Source organism: Candoia aspera, chromosome 4 (genome assembly GCF_035149785.1).
Source record: "Candoia aspera isolate rCanAsp1 chromosome 4, rCanAsp1.hap2, whole genome shotgun sequence".
In the NCBI taxonomy this organism is placed as follows: domain Eukaryota; kingdom Metazoa; phylum Chordata; class Lepidosauria; order Squamata; family Boidae; genus Candoia; species Candoia aspera.
In genome coordinates, this window is record NC_086156.1 from 654,121 (window position 1) to 681,220 (window position 27,100).

At 55.0% G+C, this 27,100-nt stretch overlaps 1 protein-coding gene across 1 annotated transcript; it reads right to left on the bottom strand.

Annotated features, from left to right (window-relative positions):
• Positions 1-7,454: 7,454 nt before the first annotated feature.
• On the bottom strand, positions 7,455-26,555 carry LOC134496115 (uncharacterized). The gene is made up of 10 exons (XM_063301870.1): positions 26,451-26,555; positions 25,656-26,308; positions 19,145-19,416; positions 18,721-19,009; positions 18,548-18,623; positions 14,823-15,233; positions 12,279-14,011; positions 11,535-11,586; positions 9,859-10,152; positions 7,455-9,567 (listed from the first exon to the last, which is right to left on the bottom strand). Exons 1-10 carry the CDS (start codon positions 26,545-26,547, stop codon positions 8,864-8,866), a joined length of 4,581 nt encoding a protein of 1,526 aa, XP_063157940.1. The 5' UTR covers positions 26,548-26,555; the 3' UTR covers positions 7,455-8,863.
• Between the last annotated feature and the right edge of the window lie 545 nt (positions 26,556-27,100).

Below are 27,100 nucleotides of genomic sequence, written 5' to 3' on the forward strand. Positions count from 1 at the left end.
CACCTTGAATTGGACCCAGAAGCAAACTGGCAACCAATGCAACCCGCGGAGCAAAGGAGTTACGTGTGCTGATCTTGAAGCACCTAAAATCACCTGCGCGGCTGCATTTTGGACCAGCTGTAGCTTCCGGATACTCTTCAAGGGTAGCCCCATGTAGAGCGCATTGCAGTAGTCTATACGGGAGATGACCAGGGCGTGAGTGACCGTTCGAAGGGCCTCTCGCTCCAGGAAGGGGCGTAACCGGCGTACAACACAAAGTTGTGCAAAGGCCCTTCTGGCCACGGCTGCCACCTGCTCTTCGAGCAGGAGTCGTGAGTCCAGGAGGACCCCCAAGTTACGCACCGGGTCTGTCTGGGGCAGTGCAACCCCATCCAAGACTGAAGGTGGCAAATTCCTCGGAGCAGAGGGGCCGTTAACCCACAGCCACTCGGTCTTACCAGGGCTCAGTTGAAGCCTGTTGTTCCCCTTCCAGACCCCAACAGCCCCTAGGCACCTGGAAAGGGCAGCCACAGCATCACTTACTTCCCCCGGGATGGAGATGTATAACTGAGTATCATCCGCATACTGATGATACCTCACCCCAAAGGGACGGAGGATCTTGCCCAGCGGTTTCATGTGGATGTTAAATAGGAGGGGAGAGAGAACCGAGCCCCGCGGCACCCCACAGAGGAGGGGCCGTGGGCCCGACCTCTCCTCCCCTACTAACACCGACCAGGACTGGCCCTGGAGAAAGGAGGTGAACCAGCATAAAACTACGCCACCCACCCTCAACTCCCTGAGCCAACCCAACAGGATACCATGGTTGATGGTATCAAAGGCCACTGAGAGGTCAAGGACAGCTAGGAGGGATGCACTGCCACCATCCCACTCCCACCACATCCATATGTGCGACCAATGCCGTTTCCATCCCATAACCGGGCCTGAAACCTGACTGAAAGGGGTCCAGATAATCCATTTCCTCCAGGACCCTCTGGAGCTGCAATGCAACCACTTTCTCAGCCACCTTTCCCAAAAAAGGAAGGTGGGAGACAGTATAGTAGGGTCCAGGGATGGCTTCTTGAGGGGGGGTGCACCAGTGCCTCCTTAAAGGCAGTCAGAAACACCCCCTCCCTCAAGGATGAATTGACCATCACCTGGACCACATGCCACATGTCACCTCCCGGGCTGCCTTCACCAGCCAGAAGGGACATGGATCTAACTGACAGGTGGTGGCATTTACAGTCGGAGGATCTTGTCCACTTCCTCAGGTCCAACAGGACCAAACTGTTCCCAGATAACTGGGTAAATACATTCCCCAGGCATCTCCACAGACCCTGTCTCACGCTTGGAGTCCGACTTAGAGCGAATCCAAGCAATTTTATCCTGCAGATGCTCCGAAAATTCCTCCGCACGGCCCTGTAGATGATTTTCCGGACCCCCTTTCCCCAACAAGGATCGGGTGATCCTAAACAGGGCCGCCGGGCAGCAATCTGCAGATGCAACAAGAGCAGAGAAATACTGCCGTTTCGCCGCTCTTACCGCCACAAGGTAGGCCTTAATCACGGCTCTAGCTTGTGTCCGGTCGGGTTCGGCCTTCGTCTTCCTCCAGCGGCGCTCCAGGCGTCTCTTAACCCTCTTCAGGACTCTCAGCTCCTCCGTGAACCACGGGGAGTGTCAGGTTCGATGGGATAAGAGAGGCCGCACAGGCGCGATCCTGTCCAAGGCCCTGGCCGTCTCCCTATTCCAGGCCGCAGCCAGGGCCTCCGCTGGACCGTGCAGCAGACCCTCGGGGATAACCCCCAGCTCCCTCTGAAACCACTCTGGCTCCATTAGTTGCCAGGGTGGGCCGATCGAATGGGTCCTGCCTCCCTGAGGAGGGGGGTGGCATATGAGAATCTCAGGGCCACCAGCGCGTGATCTGACCATGACAAAGGGGAAAGATGTAACTCTCCCCTCAGATCGCATTGCCGCTGCTCCAACAAGAAAACTAAGTCTGGAGTGAGGCCACTGCTTCGAGTTGGGTCCCCTGTCATCTGAGTCAGGCCCATGGCCGCCATGGTGGCCATGAACTCCCGGGCTGCCTCCGAGGCCCGCCCCAGGGACGGCAGGTCGAATCCCCCAGAACCATGAGCCTGGGGAACTCCACCGAATTGTGGAATTTGTGCTCGGCTTTGGAAAATTATTCCCTTTGCATCTTCTGTGCAGAATGTTTCATCAGGCAAAATTGCATGCCAGGCCACGAACCCAGAGCTTTTGGGGACAACAGTTTCAAGGAGGTAACTATTATCTATCTATCTATCTATCTATCTATCTATCTATCTATCTATCTATCTATCTATCTATCTATCATATTTCTTCACTGCCCGTCATCTCGTGCAAATGACTCTGGGCGGTTTACAAGCAAATTAAAAGAATGAAAGATTAAAATATCACTAAAAACAGATTCATTATGAAAATATTAAATATACATAAACATAAAAATGTAAAATATAAAATATAAAATCCAAGATGGCGAAGCAACGGTCTCAATAAAAACTTCCCAGGGCCCTGTCAAGGCGCCAACTATGAGTAACTGTAAATGCCCCCTGGCCTTGCATTGTTAAACACCTCAGTGGGAAGCAGCATCAGCACAACTGGGGTGTCTGCAGTGTATGGTCCAAAAAGTCGAGACGGCAGTCGCAATGGTGCCGTCAAAGCACCGCCCGTTTTTTGGAAACATTTTCCGGGCTCAGAGGGCAAGCCAGGCCAGGCCCGGTGGGCGCGTGGCTGGCAGATGAGCACAAACTGGGGGTTGTTGCCCAACTGGGAAGGCAGAAGGACATCCTGCAAGAAGGCAGAGGCGGCCCGCTTTCGCCCCCGTGCCAGGAAAGCGGGAGGGACGTGAGAGCCAGTTTGGTCTAGTGGTTCCAGCACCAGGCCATAAGCCAGGAGGCTGCGAGTTCTAGTTCTGCCTTAGGCACAGAAGCCGGCTGGGTCACTCTTTCTCAGCCCAACCCACCTTGCAGGGTTGTTGCTGTTATGGAGAAAATAGGAGGAAGGAGTATTAGGTATATTCGCCACCGTGAGTTATTTATAAAAATAATAAAGGCAGGGTAGAAAATAAATCAAATAAATAAATAGAAGTGGCCGGGGTTGAGCTGGACTTGAAGGAGACCCGCCTCAACCCGCTCTTGTGGGGGCACCCGAGGTGGTCTGGGCGGGTTCTCTGGGCTCAGCTGGGGAATAAAGCAGAGCCGAGGTTGTTCTTCCTTGGGGTGGTCAGGGCAAGCCGGTGGAAAGGCCTCCTCTCCCGCCACCCCCCACTGGCAAACCAAAGGGCAGCCCTGAGGGGGAGAGGGTGACCATCGAGGAGCAGGTTTCCAAACTCCCCCTTCCATACAGATGGTGAAAAGGCGTTTCAGTCGTTTGGGGGGGGGGGGAAATGCAGCAGCTCCGTGGCCGTGGCAGGGCCGGCCAGACTGGGGCCAACAGGAGCCACATGCAGCCCAGCCCAGGAGGGGGGCTCGGGAGCAGGACAGGCACCTCTGGGAAAGCAGGGGCAGGAGTCCTGCCCCCCCCCGGAGATTTTCACCCACGCGTGTCCCCAAAGATCTGGACAGCTCCCCCGCGGCTGTTCCAGACATAGTAAAAAACGTGGCTCTGCTCCCAGGCCTGGGTTGGTGGGGGGGAGCTACTGGCTGTTATTTTCTTGGTTTGGGGTACGTTTGCTTGTTGTTTCATTTCTCTGGATGGATGTATTGCTTACTGCTGGGTTTTTCTTGGTATTTTCAGCTGCCCAGAGCTCTTCGGGAGTCAGGCAGTCTTCAAATCTAAAAATAAAATTAAAAAACAGACAAATGAGGATGAGTCAGACTTCGCCCTGGCCTGGCCTTGCAGCACCCACGGGCTGTTTCAGGTGCCAAAACCTCTGGCTCCACCCACTGCTTAGCTTGGACACCCCTGGATGTTTCAGGAATGCCGCTTCAGGCAGTGGCCTGAGGGGTTTGTCTTGGATCTCTGGGGACAGGTGCACCCAAGAGAGACCGGGTGCAAGGAAGGCCGGGATCCTGCGGAGGGCTTAGACCGTGCCAGGTTGATCTCCACCAGGGAAGAGATGCTCCGGGGCTCTCAGGGGCACCAGAGTGGCTCTCGGCTGTCCATGCCACCAAGCAGCCTGCCTCCCCTTCCTTTCCCGGGGGGCTTCTGCTGCAGCTGCTCACCATGACCACAAGGGCACCTGGAGTCAGCCCCTCCCTCTCACCTTTACAAGCCAGTCGGGGTCAGACGCTGCAAAGGGCCAGCAAGCTCCCACCCCCTCCGTCCCGTGGGCCATGTTCGGAGTGCCCGGAGCTGCCTGTCGCAGGCAGGCATGTTTCTGTTTCCTTCTTGGGGCTTCCCCTCTGGGGAAGGGGGGTTTGGGGGGACAGGGCAAAGAGTGGGTGGCCAAGGAGGGGGTAGCCAAGGTTGCCTTCTTGGCAGGAGTCCTGGCCTTGCCCAGGCCCGCCCTGCTTCTGTGCCCTCCAGGCCTGCCGGGGCCACAAGACAAGCTGCCATCCTCCTGTGCCACTTTGCTGCCCAAGAAACTTTAAGCGAGGGGGCAGCAGAAGAGCAGAGGGGAAGTTTGCCTGCCCACCCGCCCTCCTGCCCACCCACCTCCTTTTGATACCCGGCCTTTGCTCTGCTCAGAACTGAAGGCAGCTAAGAGAACTGAAAAACAGGAACAGGAAATAAAAGGCTATGACAGATTCAAGCCTCAAGGGCTAAGCAGGCGAAGCCAAAAGGAGGCCAGACCTGCCGCTTCTGAGCATTCATGGATTGCAAGAGACCCTCCGCCCCAAAGGAAAAGGGGTTAGCTGCACTTGCTTGCCCTTGTCCTCTTGCCAGCTCTCTGGGCACATCCTTTGCCCTAGATGGGGGGTGGGGTGGGGGAGGCAAACTGCAGATCTAAATCTAGGGTGGACCCCAAACCCCTTTTTTGCCATCCCCGGACTGCCCCTCAAACTGGGCCTTGACCATTCCTGGCCATTTTAAGGTGGGAAACACAGCAGTGTCCCGTATGCCATAAAATACTCCTTTGCTATTGATCTGAATATTCCGAACACTGGTGGAGGGGGAGAGAAAATTTTGGCTCCAATCCTGTGTATTACATGGTCTTGCTTTCAGCAGTCTTTGCAAAAGTGTGGGGGGGGCCAACCCCCCCAGTAGCTGTCTTCTGCTCCTGGGCCATCGGGTGGGAGCACCGGGAAGGAGACCCTCTTGGGGTGCCCAATTTTTTTCCCTGCTGCTTCGGGAGCCTTGACGGCCTCCAGGCTGCAATTTCACATGGGGGGGCAGGATGCCGGTACAGAGGAGGACAGCCTCAAGACCCCCTTAAAGGCAGGAGAGGAGTGTCATGTTCACCGTTCCAATGTTGCTGGTACATCGTAACGTTTTGCATGTCATTTTGCTGATGCATGTTTCATCTGGGAAGGGAGGAGGATTCCATCTCGTGGGATTGTTATATGTTGGCAGCTGGATTGGAATGTGTTTGGGTTATCTCGTGTGTTCAAGGTTCCTTTCCCAGGACATCAGCAGAAACGGTTACCAGCACCTGGGGGGGGGGGGAGTTTGCAACGGCAGGGCGAGGGGAAGAATTACGTTTGAGCCGAGGGTTTTTAGTTTGTATTTGGTGCGTTTTTACTCATTCTCAGCTTTCTCTGTATTTGCATACTATTCTTTAATAAACCAGATATCATTAAGTACCTGCTTGTGAGTCTGAGTCCATTGGGATAGGCAATCATTACATAAAGCTGAGAATCCAAAAATTTTTCCGTTAGCCCCTTTCCAGATTTATTTTGTGAGGGGAAGTGCTAGCGATGAGCAAACCAAATCCCCAAACCACGGAAAGCGAGGAATCAAGCGAGGGGGAACCCGACTCTACAGTAATAAGAACGGAGAGTCCCTCCTCGAGAGTCCTCAGAAGTTTGAGAGGGGTCGAGCTCCAGCCTAGGAGAAGAGGAGGTTGGAGGTAAAAGAGCCCCTGAACCGACCGGTGAGTCACCAGGCGAGCTGATCACCTGGGATGAAACACACGGAAGCCTACCAGGGGCATCTAAAATGTCTTGGAAGCAACGATACCTGATGTCCCCAACCGTGGTGAGGCAGGAGGGAAAGGAGGACTCCCAGACCCCCGATCGTATAAAACTGGTGGAGGCCAAATTGGAGTCCCTAGAATTTATGTTCCGGAAAATGTCCATGGACTGGGGTCCCCGGGAGAGGAGGAGAGAGGAGTCCAGCAATAGGTATTCAACTCCTTCTTTGCCCCCACTTTCCCCGGAGGAAAGGAGTAGGACCCGGCACAGAGAGGAAGTAAGAGCGCCGAGGGTGAGAATTTCAAGGTCCCCTCCTCCAGAGAGGAAATCCCTGGGAGCTAAGAGGAAGCCCAACCGCCCAGCTGTGGCGAAGGGACCACCCGGAGCGGGGGTTAAGGACTTTACCGTTAAATTTGATGGAGATCCTACTAAGCTGTCGTTCTTCCTTACCAATGCAAGGAGTTATATGGACGAATGGGAACAGTGTTTCTGCTCAGAAAGAGCCAAGATTAATGCCATTGCCACTAAGCTCAAGGGGCGGGCGGCCGATTGTATGTGCAGTTATGTCAATCGGAGGCCCCTGAGCTGGAGGAGTTTGAGGAATTCCTGTGGGCATTGAAACTACACTTTGAAGACCCATTAGCTAAAGAAAGAGCAAAACGGGCATTGAGGGAGCTGTGCCAGGGTCCACGGTCGGTGGCAGACTACGCTCTGGAATTCAAGGCTCTGGCTGGGAAGGTTGAGGATTGGTCCCAATCCACACTAATAGAACTTTTTAAGGACGGTCTGAATACGGAGGTCCTGAGGTGGTTGCTTGGCAGGGACGACCCAGATACCCTATATGAGTGGATACAGCTGGCAGGGAAGGCTGAGCATGCCCATGAGACTTTTGCTCACCGGAAGGGGATGAGAAATGCTGGGCTCAGCAAGGGTTCCTGCACTGCTGCAACCACTGGAAAGTCGGGTCAATGGGCTTGGGAAGAAGAGAGCGAGCGCTCTGCTTGTCCTCCCCAGGGCCCCACTCTGTCCCCTGCCTACGGGCTGCCCCACCTGCGCCCCTTCCCCACCTCCCCGCCTGTACCTAGATCCCGGGGGGAACTCCCCGCCTCATCCTCCCACCCCGGGACTGAGCAGCCCGCTGCGTTTAAATACTGCGCTGTAGCCGGAACGGGAAAGCGAAAGGGCTCGGGGGCCTGCGCTGCCTGGAAGTCACGTGATTGAAGACAAGGCCCCCCGCCCGGGCATCAGGCGGGGCGCTGGCATCACCTGCTGAGGTCTTGAGGGGCGTTGGCATCACCTTTGCCTCTGAAATTAGCATATTTAGCCAGGCATTCGTGCTCACTCAGTGAGTAAACCAACATATAATGAAGGCTCGTAAGCTTCTATGCAGCTAATGAAGCCTGAACCAACGTCCAAGTCTCCACCTTTGTCTGAATTTGCCATCTTTAATCTTACTTACAAAGCAGCGCCTAGTGGTAATCAACAGAGTGCTCGACAGCATCTCCAAGCAACACGATGCAAATGTGCAACTGCTTTGTGCACAGCTGCAGCTAGACTGTCTAGTGTCGGGCCCTGTGCAAAGCTGGGTGCTATTTGCCTCCCCCCCGATTTTATTTAGTGGCCAAGACTTCCTTTCACATTTTGGAGGGCAGAACCATGTTGCTTTCTTTATGGCGGGCAGGACAGGATGCTGCCGACTCTGCTCTGGCCGTGCCCGGGGTGCAACCCAGCCTTTGACGATTCATCAATGCATTTCACCCAGCCCATCTTGACCCTTCCGTCCAACTCCCCGACAGGAGTCACACCCTAGCCCAGTCACTCGAATAAGCCCTTTTCCCAACTAACTGCACCCCCCCCCCGCCCCGCAAACCAAAAGCAAGGCCCAGAAGGCTGGGTCTCTGGTCCAATCCGGCCTCAGGGTCTTCCCTACATCCACCAGTAAGCAAGGCCAAAAACGGAACCCAAATTCCACAGGATTCCTCCTGCAGGATCAATCCACACATTCATGCCCCAAAAGCAGGACTGAGAATTTGGCCTTCGCACCCGCTGGCTTCTGGCTTCATCCAACCTCCTGGGCTGCAGAGACGCTTGAGGGCCACTTCCAGGGTGTTTGGGAGTTGTGGCAAGGCCCCTCGGGGAGATGCGGCCATTGCCTCACAAGACTCTTCTGTTCCAGCAGGGCAGGCAGGGAAGAGGGTGGGAGAAGAAAGGGAGCATCTATCTGTGGCAGCAGCAACCTGGAGACCCATGGCCCGGTGCCAGCGTGAGTCCGAGAAGGCGGCTATCCCCGCCCTGCCTTAATCCTTACGGCAGCTTTAAAGACTGTAGCTCAGCTGAGCATCCGGCTCTGAAAATGGATGGAGAAAGATTTCTCTTGGGTAGACTTGATGGGTTCGGAGGGGGGGGAGGAGGGGGGAGGAGTGGCAGAGGATGGCGCTCTGGCCAAATGCAAAAGTCCATCATGAGACACATTTTGGAAGATGCTCACCTGGTGGGGGAGAGAGGACTCCCGTTCGGGGTGATCCCTAAAAGAGAGCCCAGGAAGGGAGAAGCTGCTACAGACGGGGTGGGAGGGCTGAAGGTTTGCTGATGCGTGGGCTGCTTTTCTGGCTCGCAGGACTTGAAAGGAAGAAGATGATTCCCCTCCAGAGGGCCACCCAAAGATTTCCAAGCCCGAGAGGAGGAGGCAGGGTTTCTTCCCACAAGTCCATTCCTCAACTGAAACAGTTCCTCGGCCTGAGCCCCTTCTTCCTCCCTTCCTTCGGCTTTGGGTTTGAAAGCCAGGCACCAGTCCACACGCTGGACAATATGCTCATTAAGACATCTGTCTTCCTCTAATATTTGAATATGCTGGGAATATTTGTACGTTCCAACACGTTTTTAATTACAGAGGCTTTGCTTTCTCCCTTAGAACGGGGAAACTTCCATGAGGACCCTTTTTGAGTTTCTTCAGAGTAATATGGAGCATCTTGGTTCTTTTCAACAAGACCATCGATCATCTGAATCAGTTCCTCCACCTGAGCCTCTCGTTCTGCCCCTTCGGCCCTGTTGCTGAAAGTCAAGCACCGGTTCCCACATTCAGCGACGTAGTTCATCAGCTCTTTATCTTGGGCAGACATGAAGCTTGCGAGAGATTCACCTTCTAGGTCCTCTTTCCTGGTGAACAAGATGATTATGTAGGCCTTGGCGCTACTCTGGAAAATGTCTTTGATGAACCGAATGGTCTGCTTCTCCTCCTTGGTGAAAGTAGCTATCCTAAGTACATGTATAATGGCCTGGGGGCCCGGCAGACACAACTGCACACATTTCTTAACCTCAGCAGCAGTTTCCTGCTCTGAAAGCTCTGTGTCAAAAAATCCAGGCGTATCGACAACCACAACGTTCCTGCCGTTCAGCAGCGTCCCCCCCCTTTGGCATCTTCTAGTTACTGTGTGGACTCCCATCTTAGATGCAAAACATTCACTTCCCAAGATTGTGTTTCCTGTGGCACTTTTCCCATCTCCAGTTTTTCCAACAAGGACAACTCTGAGCTCCGGCCCTGCGTTAGAGAAGGGAAGGGAGAGGAGGGAGGGTCACGTCCAGCAGCGCAAGGCCGTTGGTCATCCACCGTCAGTGGGGGCAGCCCAAGAGCGCAAGGGGAGCCGGACACAACAACCCAGCACGCACACGTAGCCCCATCAGCCGGGATTCAGGACTTCACCTGCTGTTGGCTGTAAGCGCCACATCCACATAACCTGGACAAGCCACAAACCCAAACTCAGGTTTTCTGGATTGGAAACAGAATTAAACAGAATCCTAGGGAGGAAGCCCACCTTGTCCTGAAATGTACCCCACAAATATTCTCCCATGGAATATTGACCCCTAACATCTACTTGAGGCCACGAAGACATGCTACTGATAGCTTGGGGGTCAGGGGTGTCCACAGGGAGGACATCAAAACTCAAGTATTGCATGGTGGTGGCTGCCATCTTGACTTCTTTGACCTCCCTGCAGAAACCCCTGCTTGGGCACAGTGTCAGCAATACACAGACCACACCCCGCTGTTTATGGGCTGAGCGGGAGGCCTGGTAGAAGTCTTGATCCAGGGTCTCAGAGTTGTAACCATCTAGATGCCAGGCTCTTCCTGGGTGCCATTCCAGGGTACATGGAAGGGGGGAAAACACGTAACATTGAATAAAGGTCAGCATCTTCCATACCGGGCGTGAGTCCAGACTGTTTCTGCCAGAAGTCTGGAAGCCTCTGTGCATTTTCTGCCTGCAGGCGCTTCCCTTTCAATTCGAGTCCAAAGAGGACCTGCAGGTGGATCCCTTCGGTCTCTCTGGGACAGGAAGGCTCCTTGGGGCAGCCGTCTGGACTACAAACCCCATATTGCTGGGCAAGGACGAACTGTGAATGGCTCATCACACTCTGGGCACCGTCAGGCTGGGGGGCTGCCTAGGATTTGAGCCAATAGAGATGTATTTGCCCAGATGGGAGGCAGGAGGAGGAAATAGATCCGAAGAACGGCCACCTCGAGAGGCACCCGGATCTCTGAGCCTTGCTTGGTCAACTAAGGGAATGGTCAGCCCTTCCTTGCCAGCCCCCCTTGGGGGCCATGGGACTGGGAACGTGGCTTCAAAACTTGAACTCCAAAAGTCCTCTCCTTCCTTGACTGTTTCCATAACCTGCTGGGAAAGACATGACTTTTCTGTGGTGCATTTTGGGACCGCCTTAGGAAAGCTGTCAGCCCTTCGGGTAGTCCAGACAGGAACCCAAAGCCATGGGTTCTAACGCTGCCTTCATTGGAAGGGGACAGGGACCGAAGCATGCGAGTCTGGAAGGAGAAGAGGTGGTGGGTATCCCAACCCCACCATCACCGGGGTTGACTGGATGACTAATCTGAAGAGGGAAGCTTGTTTGTGACACAAAGACAGAATTATCCATAGGGGTTAGTGCGATTGTATCATCACTACTGAAATTTGGAAACCACTGGTGGAGGTGAACGGGGGTGACATTGTACTTGTAACTATGGAGTAAAGGTATCAATTCAGTTCAATTCAGCTCCAATCCATTGGTTCATCGATCAAACTTCAGTCAAAATCTGTTTGGTTCCCTGAACCTTTATGAGTGCAACTGTCACATCAAACTATTGAATCCAATTGATTTAATTGCCTGAAAATTTGATTTGATTAAAAGGAAAAAAGCTCTTCGGAACACATGCAGAAGGCCTCCAAATTATCGGATTAGTTCGGCAATTTCACTTTCACCAACAGAGAAAAGGTTTTGGAAGCCTTCTGTTGCTGAGATGACTCCTTAGCCAGCGGGGAAGGTGCCCCAATATTCAGATCGATTTTCCATTTTCTCATTTTTCCCACTTCCCCAATTTTTAAAATACTGATTCCACATCAACATCTGAATCTCCTTTTCTAAAAGTCTCCATGAAAATATATTAATATAAAATCAAGTGTTCCGGCCCCAAAGAGTGGCATATGAATGTTTTTAAGCTGTGCGAAGGGTGAATCTTACTCTCTTTCCGATGATGTGGTCCCAGACTTCCCTCTCCTTGAAGATGAGCCTCCTGGAGAAGAAAAGACAAAGATGGTCCAAAGGACAGGGGAACTCTTGAGCTGCCTTTGGCTGCCCTCCGGTTCCTGAACGGCCCTGGCCCTCCCTGCTCCCCAGAAGGGAAGGCTTGCAGTGCTGGTGCTCCTCACGGTCCCAGTCCATGCGCGGGGGTGGGGTGGGGTGGGGTGAGAATGAAGCACACTGGGTGCTCAGGCAGGGAAGCCGCAAGAAAGCCACCGGGAAGCCCAGCCTCCCCAGGAGGAAGATGGACTCTGGTGCTCAGAGAAGGTGGCTGCTTGGCCCCCCCTTCCCCTCCCTGCCCCGCTCTCTGCCTTTGCTTTCAGCCCAGCCAACGTCTGGCTGCTCAGTCAGGGCCCAGGGCACGTTCACCTCTGTGTGGCACCCAGAAGGTGGGTGGGGAAGGGAACCAGAGTCTTCTCTCTCACACAAACCGGGTTGGCCTAAGGGGTCGTTGTGCGGAGAGGATCCCCCCGGGCCGCCCCCCGTTCTGGAGCAGCAGAGGGAGAAGGGCCGGGGTGCTGCTCCTCTGGAGGACGGGCAGGGGCCGGGGCTTCTCTCGGGCTGCCCAGATCTCGGGACGCGCTGGAGCCCGGAGTCGGGAGGGGTGGCAGTGGTGTTCTGACTACCTCTCTGCCGCCCTCCTTGCGTCCAGCCAGAAGCGGCCGGAGGCGGCCTCGGGGTTACCTTTCCTGGCTCCCCCACAGGACAGGGGCAAGCGACCGCCTCGCTCCACGGGCCAAGCCCCAGTTGCGTCACAGCCGCGCATCGGATATTCAGGTGCACGTCTTCCGGTGGGAAATTATTCCGAGGACCTTCTGCACGGAAACGTTTCCACCACTCCGCTCCCGCCATCCGATACTCCACCTGGTACCTGGAGACTGAAGCCCTCCCAGAGGCCACCGGATCGATGCTGACCTGGACACAATTCGGTTGGACTCGCTCAATCGTAGGAGGGGGAGGCCTGGAAGGCAATTCCAGGTGGGTGTTGACCAACTTTCCATTTTCGTAGAGGTAAATGGAAGCTCCTGGATTGCGCTCGTCACAGACAGAAGAGACAATGAACCGAATGTTGCCTTTTTCTTTACTGATCTCAGCAAAGTCCGAAAGTGAGCAAGCAGCATAGCGGATGTTCTGCTTCCTCTCTTCATCCTCAAACCACCGTTGGGGCGTTTGCTTCTCTGAGAAAGACGTTTCTGCTGCTTGTCCTGCACTTCCTTCTAAACTTGGTCTCTGAAGCCAGTCTTGCAGATCACACAAATAAGGTTCCTCACTGCGTAGGGAAGTAAACATAAATGAGACAACGAGCTGGTTTTTGTGGTCAAATAATATCTTATCTAGCTTGTTCTGAGAAGGGATGACCTCCAGACCTTTGAGCTGAGAAAGGCAAAGCTGTACAAAGTCCATCTCCTGTTTCCTTCTAGCAAGAAACTTCTTCAGTGCCTGTCTACTGAAGGGTGTCTGGTTTAAGCGCATTAACACGCCCCACAAAACAGCCACTTCTTCCTCTCCCCCACGAACAGCAGGCAGATTTTTTCCTATCTCTTGCTGGAAAAGTTGTCCATGTTGCTTGCAAAGATGCTTTAGTCGTTTGATTTTGTCCTTCATCTCTGGGAAGACAGAGGCAACGGGAGAGTTTATCAGATCGTTGCACCGAATATCTACTTTCATTAGTGACTTCAAATGAGTCTCCACCTCACTGAGCCAGCTCAATGGAACATCATGCACAATACAAGCTGCTTTAGGATCCAGCCTGATTAGTGGGTACAACCAGACCTTCACTGGCACCACCTTTCCACTCTCTCTTAATATGTGGGGGAGGCTGGCATAGATTTCCAGGGCATCTTGGAAAGTAGTTGGGTTATTCTTCAGAGAGAAATCACCATAGAACGTACAACTGGTCTTTTCTCCCATTTCTTTCTCCGTGTCATTCCATTTGAGGGAGCCTTTGCCTTCTGCTGCAACCTTTGGTATCTTCTGAATTGTTCCCAGAAGATGCCCCTGGACATCCTGGACCTCTTCAGATTTGGAAACCTCACAATCAAAAACAAAGAATGCCTGAGCCCCGTGGAGCACTGCCGTGACCACGTGTGTGGCTGACCCCTCCTCAAATACGTCCTCGTAAGACACGCTCTTTCTGTCGAGATGTTTTGTTGCCAGATGCTTCAATTCAGTAGTTGTAGAATGGTGAAGAGTCACACGGGCATGGCTCATGGACCGCTTATTGTCTTGCAAGTAGGCGGCTGACCCCCCCACTTCAAAAAGCCCCCCGAAGAAACTCGCCTTCAGGGACCCATCTAGGTTGAGGGCTGAGGCTTTGTCTCGGGGACAGTCAGATGCGACGATGTGGACCTCGGTCTGCCGCTGGTCCTTCGTAGTTACACCCTTTTGCAGCATATCAGCATCCCACAAAGAAATACCTGAAGGGACAGTTTAATAAAAGTGACCATTCATAATTTACTTTAGGGTTTTTAAATGAAAAAGAAACATGCTTCATATGAATAACCCCCTTCTTAATTTGTCACACGGAACAGAAATGGTATAACAAGGTTGCAGATTTTGAACAGGAAAGCTGGGGCGGAGGGGCTGGGTTTGTCTCGATAGTTTATGACTTTAGGATTCTGAGCTGCTTCTTGCAGTTTTATCTCTGAAAATATCACAGCTGCCTTCTGATACTTCGGCTCCCTGAAGCATGCGCCGGATGCAGCTTCAGCAGAAACGGGCCCCTTCCCCAGGGACGAGGCAATGTGGTCAAGGGACATCCAAACAGGAGACATCGTCAAGGCAGAAACCCCTTGACAGACGCCTGGAACACAGCAGGAAGTAGGTGCGGAGGGTTCCCAATGAGTCCTAGGATAACCAAACAAGCCATCTTTGCACACCCCAAATCCCTACAAAGGAGTCCAGCATCTACATCAGTTCAGCTCCACTCCTTTTCCTAGTTGACCCCCACCTAGTTTTGCACTTCCAGACTGGTGGTGGGGCGGGGGGGGGGGACCTGAGTTCTGCCTGGTGTTGAAGTCAGGGGGCAAAGCGAACCGGGACTTCTCTGTCCAGGAGGGCTCTGAAGGCGGACCTGCCCTTTCCCCGAGGCTGTCCGGGGAGCGCCAGAGTCTGGTCATCAAGGGGAGACTCGCCAGGAGCCCCCAGCTGCCCCCTCCTGCGTCCCAGAAGGCTCACGCAGCCGCGGTGTGACGGCAGCCTTTGCTGGGGGGGGTGAGGGAGACTTACTTCGGATGAGCAGCTCTCTGCGGCAGTCGTAGAGCATCCCCAGCTGGAACGGGCGGCCCAGGGCGGGCATCTCAAGGGCACCTTCCATGCTGCGCTTCTGCCTGGAACCAACCAAAGGGGAGAGGCAGAGAGTGGGGCCCCCTAACTCTTGGAACACAAGCACCCGGACTAACCCCACGGAGGGCCACGCTTCCCCCCTCTGCCCATTGCCCAGCCTCTGCCACCTTCGTGGGGGCCAGCGCTTGCAGGGAACGGGCTCGAGGGAAGCTGTGCAATGCCAGCCCCCCCAGCCCCGCCCTTGCATCGTGGCTGGCCACGAAGGTGGGGTGGAGAGTTCAGAACAGGGCACAGGAGGGAGGAGGAGAACCACGTCCACCACAACGGCCATTGAGTGCCTGCCTAGTAAGAAAACTATGGGGGAAAAGCCAAGATTTTTATGGAAGTCAAGGGCTTTCTTCTTGATGAGCTGCTGTCCTGCGCCTGACTGCCTGACCCCGATTTTTGTGTTCCTTCTGCCCCCTTGCAGAGGGGAGAGATGGCTTAAACACGCTACCTCTCCCCAAACTGCTTGTCACCTTAATTAGTTGATCTGAAATTGATCTGCTGGCTGCTATCTGAAATTGGCAAGACCCTAAAGGCTTTCCTTTGCCCCCTGAGCCACACAGCTGCTTTCTCTCACCCAATCCCTTCCTTTCCAAAGAACATCAATATAAGCATTAGTTTCCCCTTGCTAATTATCCAGGCACCAGGGCAGGATTCCAAAGGGCGGGGCGGGGAATGGCTGTCAGCCGTTTTCCAGCTTCCTCGTGAACCGCATTCTGGAGCCCTTCCCCACCGCTTGAGCCCACCCGGCTGTTCAGGGCCGTAGCCTTCTGATGCTGTAAGTATCTTCAGGACCAACTTCCTTTTTTCTGAGATTTATTACTGTCCTGGCATCTCCCTTAACATTCTCCTTCTTTGGTATCTGTCCTGCAAATTCTAAATTAAGCATTGACGCACAGATATTTGGTTTAGTGGTTAAGGCATCAGGCTAGAGACTGGGAGGCCGTGAGTTCTAGTCCTGCCTTAGGCACAAAGCCAGCTGGGTGACCTTGAGCCAGTCACTTTCCCTCAGCCCTAGGAAGGAGGCAAGGGCAAACCACTTCTGAAAAACTTGGCAAGGAAACTGCAGGGACTTGTCCAGGCACTCTCCAAGAATCGGAGATGATTGAATGGATTAAAAAAAAACCTGAGTTATATCCTTTGGTATACACATGCCTAGATATTAAATGGTTTCGGTATAAATATGGAATTGATAGTCTTTAAATGGATGGGTAACTAGACAGAATTTCTACACGACAATCTATCCCTAACTTGGGGCTTCCAACAGTGCCCCCTTCGCCACTGTAACTGAGTCCCTCCACTTTGCTGCTGGTCATCCACTTCGCTTCCCTCCCACCTCTCCCAGCATCAGAGCCTTCTCCGGAGAGCTGGGTCTTCACCTGATGTGTCCGAGGTAGGATAACCTCAGCCTGGTCCTGTGTGCCTCGAGTGAGAACTCTGGGTTGACTTGTTTGATGACCCATCGGTTTGTTTTCTTGGCTGTCCGTGGTATCCTCAGGAGTCTTCCCCAACACCAAGTTCAAAGGCATCCGTACTCTTCCTCCCCTGCTTCTTCAAAGTCCAACTTTCACTTCCATAGAGGCTCACAGGGAACACCACGGCTTGCACGATTCTGATCTTTGTAGGTAAAGACACACCACAGCATCTAAATACCTTTCCTGAGGCCTTCATGGCTGCTCTACCGAGTGCCAGTCTGTGTTGCATTCCTTGACTGCTTGTTCCTTGACTGCTGATGGCTGATCCTAAAAGGCAGAAGCTCTCCCCCACTCGGATGCCTTCACTGTCAATTCCACGGCTGGTTCCACAGCTCCACAGTCGGCACCTGGCCATGTCTTTGATGCTATAACTGAGCTCCTCCACCTCCTTGCAGCAATAATATAGTCAGTTTGATTCCTATATACTCCGTCTGGTGATGTCCACGTATGGAGGCGTCGTTTTGGTTGTTTGAAGACAACGTTGGCTGTGAAGAAATCATCGGAGTGGCAGAAATTGATAAGTTGGTCTCCTGATTCCCTTTGGCTTCCTAAGCCATACAGCCCGACTACTTTTTCCTCTTTCACATTGCCAACATTGGCGTTCCAGCCTCCAAACACACGCAGCACACCTTGCTTGCATGTTCTGTCGATTTCAAGTTGAACTTGACCATAAAACTCATCGACTTCCTCTTCCTCTGCGTCGGTGGTTGGAGCATAAACTTGGATGACTGTCATATTAAAGGGCTGTCCACAAAGTCTAATCAATATTATTCGGTCACTGATTGCTGTGATGGTCCTGGCTTGCAATCAGTACTCCACACACAAAACACGATGGAATCGATGAGAATCCTTTATTGCTGTCCGTGACTCATGACACGTTAAAGATCCAAGTGACTTCAGATTTACAAGCATCAGTATAAATACATTCCTTTTCCCCTCCCCTCCAGTTCGTGTTCTCTGGTCAGTGGCTCCGCTTGCCTTGTGCCTGTTGGCGCTGAAGATCCAAGATGCTGAATTAACAACTTCCCCTTCCTGCCCGTCTGCCCGCTATTGCTTTCACGTGGTTGTTTGCTGGGCTTTCCCTGGCTGACGCCATGTCACAATGATGCCCAGTTGGGGGTCGTTCGTGACAATTGCATTGTAGCCCTGTTCTTGCTGCACCCTTCCTAACCATAAAAGCAACACGGTTTCTCCTTTGTTTTTCACGTCCTGAGTAATGAACGGTGTCATCTTCTGAGTGAGTGTCCGATCCCTGTCCATTTCACTTTGTTGATGACTAAGATGTCAATTGTGGTTGTTTCATTTCATCCCTCACTGTGTTGAGCTTTCCTGTGTTGATGCCTTTTACGCTCCTTGGTCCTGCTGTTAATTCTGCCTTAGCAGCTTCAGCTTTTCTCTTCCTGCAGGGCAACATCGGCAACTAGTGTTGGTACATGGTGTGTTCTGCCAGGAAACTTGGCTGCAGAGGAATTAAGTTACCATGGTAACAAATCACTTTGGCAGGGTGAGAAGGTCAGACTTAATTGTCCTCAGGTTGGGGTGGGGAAAGGATGACCAAATACGAAAAAGCTGCTGACTGCCTGGATGGACTTGCAACCAGAAGGTTTCAGTTTCTGTTTTGCAGCCTCTCTTCCAGCAGCCTCTAGTCCAGCACAGCAGGTGTGTATGAGCTTGTAAATAGTAAGAGGCTTTTGAGCCTATCCAGCTCTGGATATGGAAACTGTTTATGTTTTATGCTTTCTTTAAATGCACTTATTTTTATATAAATGCCTGGTGTGTTTTTTTCTGATCTTTAGGGCGAAATGCTTTCCAGCACTCTGCAACAACTCGACCTCCCAAAGGCTTGAATCTTGTAGTGGACAAAAATAAACCTGACAAACGAAATGGAGACTGCGCCCCCCACCCCCATCTTTGGAGGTGACCAAGGTCAAATCCAGTTCCTCTCTTTGCCTAATCCCCTCAGGCCCAAACTGAACCTCCCTGCCCCTGACAAAGCCCCCCTGCCACTAAGTCCCAGAGAGAGAGGTTCAACAGGGGTGCCTGCAGGAGATGGTCAAAAAAGTCAAGATGGCAGCCGCAGTGATGCCTAGAAGCCCTGCCTACTTTTATGGGGGTCACAAATTAAAAGAGGAGGGGCTTGGATCGCACCATCGCAGGCGCCATCTTGACTTTTTGACCATGCCCCGCAGACACCGGTGGACACCGAAGCAGCAGCGCTGTTGAGCTTCGGGAAGGGCAGAGAGGGGGCAGGGGGGTTCTCAAGAGGCCCACAGCGTGCCACGGAAAGAAAGGCGGCCCACTCTCCCCTGGAATCATTTCACCGGCGCCTGGAGGGCGCAAACCCGGCCAGCCACCCCAGGCCTCTCTACCTGCAGCCCGGCGCGTTTCCTGCCGGGAGAAGCAAGCACGGACGGCCTCGGAGCCCCGACCCACCTCGCCCGCTGGCTGCTCACAAGCCTCCCCGGCCCGAGGCTGAAGCCGGGCGCGTCCGGACACCGCTGTCGCTTGGCCGGTGTCTCTGCGCTGCCCCCGCCGAGACGTCTTTGGCCTCGCGAAGCTTCCGAGGGAGCGCCCGGGAACGGCAGAAGAGGGGCGGCCCCGTCCGGCTTCCTGGGCGACCCGTAGGCGGGATCCCACGGCCGGGAGGGGGCGCTCGGAGCCCCGCGACTTTGGCCTTTCCTCCAGCCGGGAGGCCCCGTCCTCCCTCCTCTCCCCTCCCCTCCCCCCCCCCCCGCGCGGACTTACCTGCCAGCCGGAGCTTTCCGGGTGGGGGGCCGGGAGCGACTGCGAGCGACGCTCCGCTCGCCAACTGGGCTCCCCGCAAGCCTAGCGAAAGGGCCCGACCGCCAGAAGTCGCCTGCCTTGGGACGGTCCTCGGTGGGCGGGGCGTCCAAGCAAGCCCTTGGCGGCCGGGAGGTTGGCCGGCGCCCCGCTTCCAGACGAGCGCGCCGCAGCCGCGGGAGCGCTGCGCCTTTTTCCCACCGCTGGCGCCCCACCCCCACCCCTACCCCCACCCCCTTGGCCGGGAAGGGCCGAAAGCCGAGCAGATTCGGGGGGAGCGGCAGAGAGACCCACCGTGGGGAGGGGGGAGTTTTTTCCTGGCTGCCAACCGATCTGCCTGCTGCGTAGGATTTCCAGCAGAGCCTTTACATTCTTTCTCCCCGCCCAAATGGCAGCCGAGCCAAGCTCCGGCCCCGTCGCAGTCTGGGCGGCCAGAGGTCCCTCGCTCACTTTCTTGGCCCCAGGTTTTGCTGGCCCTTCTGGGCAGAAATCCACACCCGCCCCCCTTCGGGCAAAAAATGGGCCGGGAGGGCTGGCCAGAGGGGAAGGAGCTGGGAGCGGCGGGGGGTGGGGGTGATGGTGGTAGCGCAGCCCGAGGCGAACTTTGGGCGTTGAAGGACCGAGGCGATGAAGAGCCTCTTTGCCGCCAGCGCCCCGCCCGCATCCTCTGCCCGGGCGGGGGGGCCTTGTCTTCAATCACGTGACTTCCAGGCAGCGCAGGCCCCCGACCCCTTTCGCTTTCCCGTTCCGGCCACAGCGCAGTATTTAGACGCAGCGGGCTGCTCAGTCCCGGGGTGGGAGGATGGGGCGGGGAGTTCCCCCGGGGATCCAGTTACAGGCGGAGAGGTGGGGAAGGGGCGCAGGTGGGGCGGCCCGTAGGCAGGGGACAGAGTGGGGGCCCTGGGGAGGACCAGCAGAGCAGAAGAGCTCCCGTTGGTAGAATCACAGAATCGGACAGCTGGAAGGGAGCCTTGAGGCCATCTAGCCCAACCCCTGCTCAGTGTGAAATTTAGAATAAAGGTTTTTGGTCACTGACAGCTCCTCGCTCTCAAAACTGAAATGTTCATATGTGCGGCTGCTGCAGAGGACTTGTGTTTCGGGGTGTTTGACTTCCCTGAAACTGAGGATGGTTATTTACTTTGGAGATGATTTCCATGATCTTATTTGCCTGAAACTGAGCTAATCTGTTTGGGGTGGTGAAACAACCCAGCGCAGGGTCTGAAACACGCCACGGAGGCTCTTTTCACACAACATGCTAAGCCATGGCTGGCTTGTTGAATCAACCCTAACCATCTGGTTTTGCACCCTCAGCCATAAGCTGAGGATCAGCTGGCTAATCGGGATGGCTGTCCCCCTCCCCCCCACCACCGAATTTCAGGCAGCAGCTTTGAGCCCTGGTTGCGGCGGGGCGGGGCCGGTCCCGCAAATTGGCTTGCAATGAGTAGGGGGAGCGGTGAGTCAGTTTGGTCTAGCGGTTAAGGTTCTGGGCTAGAAACCAGGAGTCGGTGAATTCTAATCCTGCCTTAGGCATGAAAGCCAGCTGGGTGACCTTGGGCCTGTCGCACCCTCTCAGCCCAACTTGGTGCAATGTGACTTCTCACGGCTACGTGGCAACGTGGGCAACGTGACTTCTCACGGCTAGATAGCCTACACATCTGGCTGCTGGATCTCAAAGGAATTCCCAGCAAGAAAACGCAGCGTGAACACCGAACTGCAATGCCATTCGATTAAAAAGACAAAAAAGCAGAGGGAGCCAGGCGCTACCTTTACAGCGAGGGGGGGTAGCACAGCTGCAGCAGCGTTTGGGCGCTTAAAGACCGACACAATAAACAGCCGTTTGCCGCCACCGCCCCGCCCGCTTCCTGCGCCCGGGCGGGGGGCCTTTTCGGGCCTTGTCTTCAATCACGTGGTTTCCAGGCAGCGCAGGCACCCCGAGCCCTTTCGCTTTCCCGTTCCGGCCACAGCGCAGTATTTAGACACAGCGGGCTGCTCAGTCCCGGGGTGGGAGGATGGGGCGGGGATTTCCCCCGGGATCCAGTTACAGGCGGAGAGGTGGGGAAGGGGCGCAGGTGGGGCGGCCCGTAGGCAGGGGACAGAGTGGGGGCCCTGGGGAGGACCAGCAGAGCAGAAGAGCTCCCGTTGGTAGAATCACAGAATCGGACAGCTGGAAGGGAGCCTTGAGGCCATCTAGCCCAACCCCTGCTCAGTGTGAAATTTAGAATAAAGGTTTTTGGTCACTGACAGCTCCTCGCTCTCAAAACTGAAATGTTCATATGTGCGGCTGCTGCAGAGGACTTGTGTTTCGGGGTGTTTGACTTCCCTGAAACTGAGGATGGTTATTTACTTTGGAGATGATTTCCATGATCTTATTTGCCTGAAACTGAGCTAATCTGTTTGGGGTGGTGAAACAACCCAGCGCAGGGTCTGAAACACGCCACGGAGGCTCTTTTCACACAACATGCTAAGCCATGGCTGGCTTGTTGAATCAACCCTAACCATCTGGTTTTGCACCCTCAGCCATAAGCTGAGGATCAGCTGGCTAATCGGGATGGCTGTCCCCCTCCCCCCCACCACCGAATTTCAGGCAGCAGCTTTGAGCCCTGGTTGCGGCGGGGCGGGGCCGGTCCCGCAAATTGGCTTGCAATGAGTAGGGGGAGCGGTGAGTCAGTTTGGTCTAGCGGTTAAGGTTCTGGGCTAGAAACCAGGAGTCGGTGAATTCTAATCCTGCCTTAGGCATGAAAGCCAGCTGGGTGACCTTGGGCCTGTCGCACCCTCTCAGCCCAACTTGGTGCAATGTGACTTCTCACGGCTACGTGGCAACGTGGGCAACGTGACTTCTCACGGCTAGATAGCCTACACATCTGGCTGCTGGATCTCAAAGGAATTCCCAGCAAGAAAACGCAGCGTGAACACCGAACTGCAATGCCATTCGATTAAAAAGACAAAAAAGCAGAGGGAGCCAGGCGCTACCTTTACAGCGAGGGGGGGTAGCACAGCTGCAGCAGCGTTTGGGCGCTTAAAGACCGACACAATAAACAGCCGTTTGCCGCCACCGCCCCGCCCGCTTCCTGCGCCCGGGCGGGGGGCCTTTTCGGGCCTTGTCTTCAATCACGTGGTTTCCAGGCAGCGCAGGCACCCCGAGCCCTTTCGCTTTCCCGTTCCGGCCACAGCGCAGTATTTAGACACAGCGGGCTGCTCAGTCCCGGGGTGGGAGGATGGGGCGGGGATTTCCCCCGGGATCCAGTTACAGGCGGAGAGGTGGGGAAGGGGCGCAGGTGGGGCGGCCCGTAGGCAGGGAACAGAGTGGGGGCCCTGGGGAGGACCAGCAGAGCAGAAGAGCTCCCGTTGGTAGAATCACAGAATCGGACAGCCGGAAGGGAGCCTTGAGGCCATCTAGCCCAGCCCCTGCTCAGAGCGAGCATCCCATAGAGCATCGCAGGCTGTCCGGCCTCCCCATGGTCAATGCTGGTCCTGCTCTCAAGCAGCTTTTGCTGTTCGGAACTGGTTTAAGGGTTGCATGGCCTTCTAAATCCAATCAATGCAGTTGGCATCTGCCTTCCTGGAAAGTGGCTCCCCACCGTTGGTGCTGCTCGGGATGCCTGACTGTAAATCTGCTCTCCATTCAGGGCAGGTGGATTTCCCTGGCCTCAAAGTCCTCAGATCCACTGTCCACACCAGGGGCCCTCAAGGGGCCTTTCAGAGCAAAGGCCAGACACTCCCCAGGACTTTGTTCCCTCTCTAAATTGTACCCCCCATTTGGCTCAGGGGTGAGGTTAATTGTATGGTCTGCAGATTGCAGGGCTCCCTTCTGTGGCCCAAGTGAGGCCCTTCTGCACTGGAAGGGTCCAGCAGGCATGTCCAGTGATGAAAGGGAGCCCGGTTTGAGAAGAAGTGCTGCATCTTCTATTGCCTGCCTATGAATCCCCCCCCCCCCCAAAGAGCAATTGTAGCAGCAAGGAACTCCACCAATATTAAAAGGATGACCCTTCCACGTGGAGGCTGGGTAGATACTTCTCAACTCCTGCTTTCTGCTTAGCCCTTTGTTGGTCTTGGTGGGACAATAAGAGGAGATGTCCCCAGCACCCTGTGCTCTCCTCGTGCCCTTCTGTGCTCAGTCAGAGCAATGGGCATAAGCCGCTCGCTGGCCCAGCCTCTTTTCTTAACCCGAGGAGTCCGGAGAACCTTTCAGGGACGCCAACCTTTGGGCGACTCTTTTGTTCAGGGTAGATGAAAGCTGCTAATCTGACCCAGCTGCTTGGCTCAACCGGAGGACCTCTTGTGTCTCCCCACCCCATTTCTCCCAGGTAGAGTTACCTGGACTAGTCCTACCTTGGACCACTGCAATGCGCTATATGTGGGGCTGCCCTTGAAGAGCTTCCAGAAGCTTCAGCTGGTGCAAAATGGAGCTGCGTGGGCACCTACGGACACCTTTCATCCAGCACACGCAGCACCCGTTGGTTGCGGGCCTGCTTCCAGGTTCAACTCAAGGTGCTGAAAGTGACCCATAATGCCCTGCAGGGCTTGGGGCCGTGTTACTAGTGGGACTGTCTCTCCCCAGTTGCATCTCTCTGTCCCATGTGTGATGCCATGTGAGAAAGACCTTGGGAGGCAGGGCGAAGAGACGCTGCCAAGGGAATGGTCAGATAAGGGAGAGCTTAGCCCACAGCTGCATAAAGGGTGGGGAAAGAAGCTCAGAAGGGACCCTCCCTAAGTTCTCGGGCTGTAAAGGAGACACCCAGTTAAATTGCCACAATCCAATTTGTGTCTTGTGAGTTCCATTCTCTACTTGGCGGGAGATTTGTACTTTCAGACTTGCATGATTTTGATACAATAAAGTAGATTGTGTTTCCTGTCTGGTCTCCCTGGGAAGGCTGACATCAGTCTTGCAAGTCTGAAAGTCCAAAATTCAAGTGATTGCAAACTTTCTCTGAACCAAATGCCTGGGGATAGTGGGGGAAGTATCATCTGACCCTACTGGGTGACAGCATTGCCCTGCACCCGATGTTCTTTCAGGTGGTTTCGGCCCACCAACCCCAACCCCACCTTATAGCTACGGTAGCCACCCTGGTGCAACAGATATGAGCTACTTGTTCCCTCTTCCTGCAAGATTAGGAGTCCGTTGGTGTCAAATCAAATCCCCCTTGCCACTGAACAACCCTTGGACTTTAACAGAACCCCCTTCCCCCATTAGTCCCATAAGTCGAGGCTCTGTATACTTTTAAAGATGGGATTAGGGCACTCAGTTATGCCCGGGGGACCCCTGGCACCCAGTTATGCCCAGTGACGTCCAAAGGAAGCCCTGGGATCACCCAGAGAAATGGGCTGGCTGCTTGATGGCTGGGAGGGCGCTGGGGGAGGGGCAGAGAGGGCATGGGAGGGGCCCACGGGCAGCTCCTGTGGCCAGACGAGAGGGAGGTGGCCCGGGAACTCACTCAGGAGACAGACTAGAACTTCCTCTGCAACCTTGGCCATTTGACATCCAGTGCTTCTGCTCCTGCTGGGCAAGGGGACCAGAAGCAAGTTGGGGGAGGGAAATGGCTGGAACAGAGCTGAAGGGCGCTGAGAGATGGGGAGGACCCAGTGGGAGCCCCTTTTCCAGCTAGCGCCCCTTTCCCAGACCCCGTGGGAAAGGCTTAGAGGGAGACCCTGCATTCTGCCCATCCCTCAAGTATATTCTACTCATTTCCATGCGCCCTCCTCCAGGAAAGCCAGGGCAATGTGGAATCCCACTTCTCCTCTGCCTCCTGCACGCTTCATGGGGACCTCACCAGTCTCCCCGACCCCCCAAAACACAGCCGCTTTTGTAAGCAAGGAGGAGATTTAATAAGATCATCTCAGGTGGAAGCAGAAGTGCCCTCCCTAATGAGTCCACGAGTCCATGTGTTGGCCACTGGAAGGTGGCACAGCGGAGCACAGAGACGGCCTTGCAGAAAATACAGGGCAGCTGTTGGGAAAATGTGAACTTTGCCCAGGAAAACAGGAAGGGGTGAGAAAGACCCTTAAGGCTGCCTTCCTTGACTCTTCGCCACAGAGGGAGCAAAGGGAAACTCTTTCAAGGTTCGGTTATTATAATCTATATCAGTAGAGTTCCGTTATTTCTTGTGTGGCGGGTTCCTGGTCTGGTCTACCTCAAAGGGCTGACGGGTGGGGGAGTCCAAAGACCGTGTGCTTCCAAAGGGATGTGTGTCCAGCCTGGCAGAACATTACATTGCAGGGCCAGCAAATCCTGGACGGGCGGGATCTTCACGTGCCCTCGAAGAAGGTCCTTCCATCCAAGGGGAGAAACCAGGCTCTTGGGAGGAGGCATTGGCTCAGCTGACTCAGCCACAAATCAGACTTTGGTTCTTGGGAGGTCCCCAGGCGAGGGCTGTGTTAGAGCAGAGGAGAGAAGCGGGGGCGGGGGGGTTGGCAGGGCTGTGGCAGAGATGCCACTTGGAGCAGGGGCTCCATTGGAGACGCTTTCTGGTCTCCATTAGAAAAGAGTGCACAACCAGGGGTAATTTTTCTTGAAGTTCTCTTTGTCGGCCTTCAGCATGTCTTCCGTGTAACAAGGGGCATCGCTGTTCTTTTCCACCAGCTCATCGATCATCTCCATCAGTCGGGCCACCTGAGCTTCCTGCTCCTCCCCTTCGGCCTTGTTGTTGAAAGCCAGGTACCGGCCCCCGCACTGGAAGATTTGCTCCTTCAGGAAGGCATCTCCCTCGGATATGTACTGCTCGAGAGAACCGCCTTCCAGGTCCTCTTTCCGGGTGAACAAGATGATCATGTAGGCCTTGGCTTTAAGGCTGAAAATCTCCTTGATCAGCCGAGCCACGTCCTTCTCCTCCTGGGTGAACCGGCCGGGGCGAACCACCTGCAGGATAACGTGGGGACCTGGGGAGCAGAATTTCACGCACCTCCTCACTTCATTGGTAATTTCGCACTCCGGACGCCCAGTGTCGAGGAAGCCAGGCGTATCAACAACCACAATCTTCCTGCCATCCAGTTGCACCTCCTCCCTTTGGCAGCATTTGGTCACTGAAACAAATGCTGCCTTAGATTTAAATAAGTTGCTTCCCAGAATCATGTTTCCCGTTGCACTTTTCCCATTTCCGGTTTTGCCAACAAGGACGATCCTCCGTTCGGGCCCTACAACCAGAAGGGAGAGGAGGGGAGAAGGGGACCTGGTCAGCAGGGCAAGGTCATCGCCTGTCCCTCCCCCAAGGACAGTAGCTCCCACCCACCCCAGCCCAGTCCAGCCCAGCCCATCCCCCAGAACCCAAGACTTCACCTCTGATGCTTCCAGCCATATCCAGAGAGTCGCACACCACAGAGCTCGGGATTCCTGGATGAAAAGCGCCAAAGGAAAGGTGCCTGCGGTCAAACATTGCCAGGAACTGTTCTCCCCAGAGGGAACAGGCAGGACTGGAAGCCGCCTTAAAAGCATGCCACCCCACCCCACCCCACTGCCGCTCAGGCAGAGCCACCGGGACCCCGCCCCCTCCCCCACCCCCTTTTCATGCAGCCCTTCAACTCTTTGGATCCTGCACTTCGGGGCTTTCGGAACGGTGGGCCTCGATGCCCAGAGTGGCTGGCAGCCCCCCAGCCGGCGTGATGCTGAGGGACCGCGTTCTCCGGGCCTTCGGCTGCTCCCGCTGCGGCTCCGGGCAATCTCCGAGGGTTGCCCCATTCGAGGCCCTGACGGTGAGCTGGTCTCTTCCAAAGCAGCACCCGCTCCTTGACCCCTCGCCCGGCCCGGCCCGCCAGGCCACAGCCGCCCCGGCGCCACCGCTAGATCGCCGGTCTCCAGGCTGACCCAGCCGCCGCCCCGAGCCTTCCCCCTTCCCTCCGAGCCGGGCTCTTCGCGGCTTTCCGCGAACTCTGCGCCCGAGTTCCGGGCGGGTGGGGAGAAGGGAAACGGCCGGAGTAACCGAGACCAGA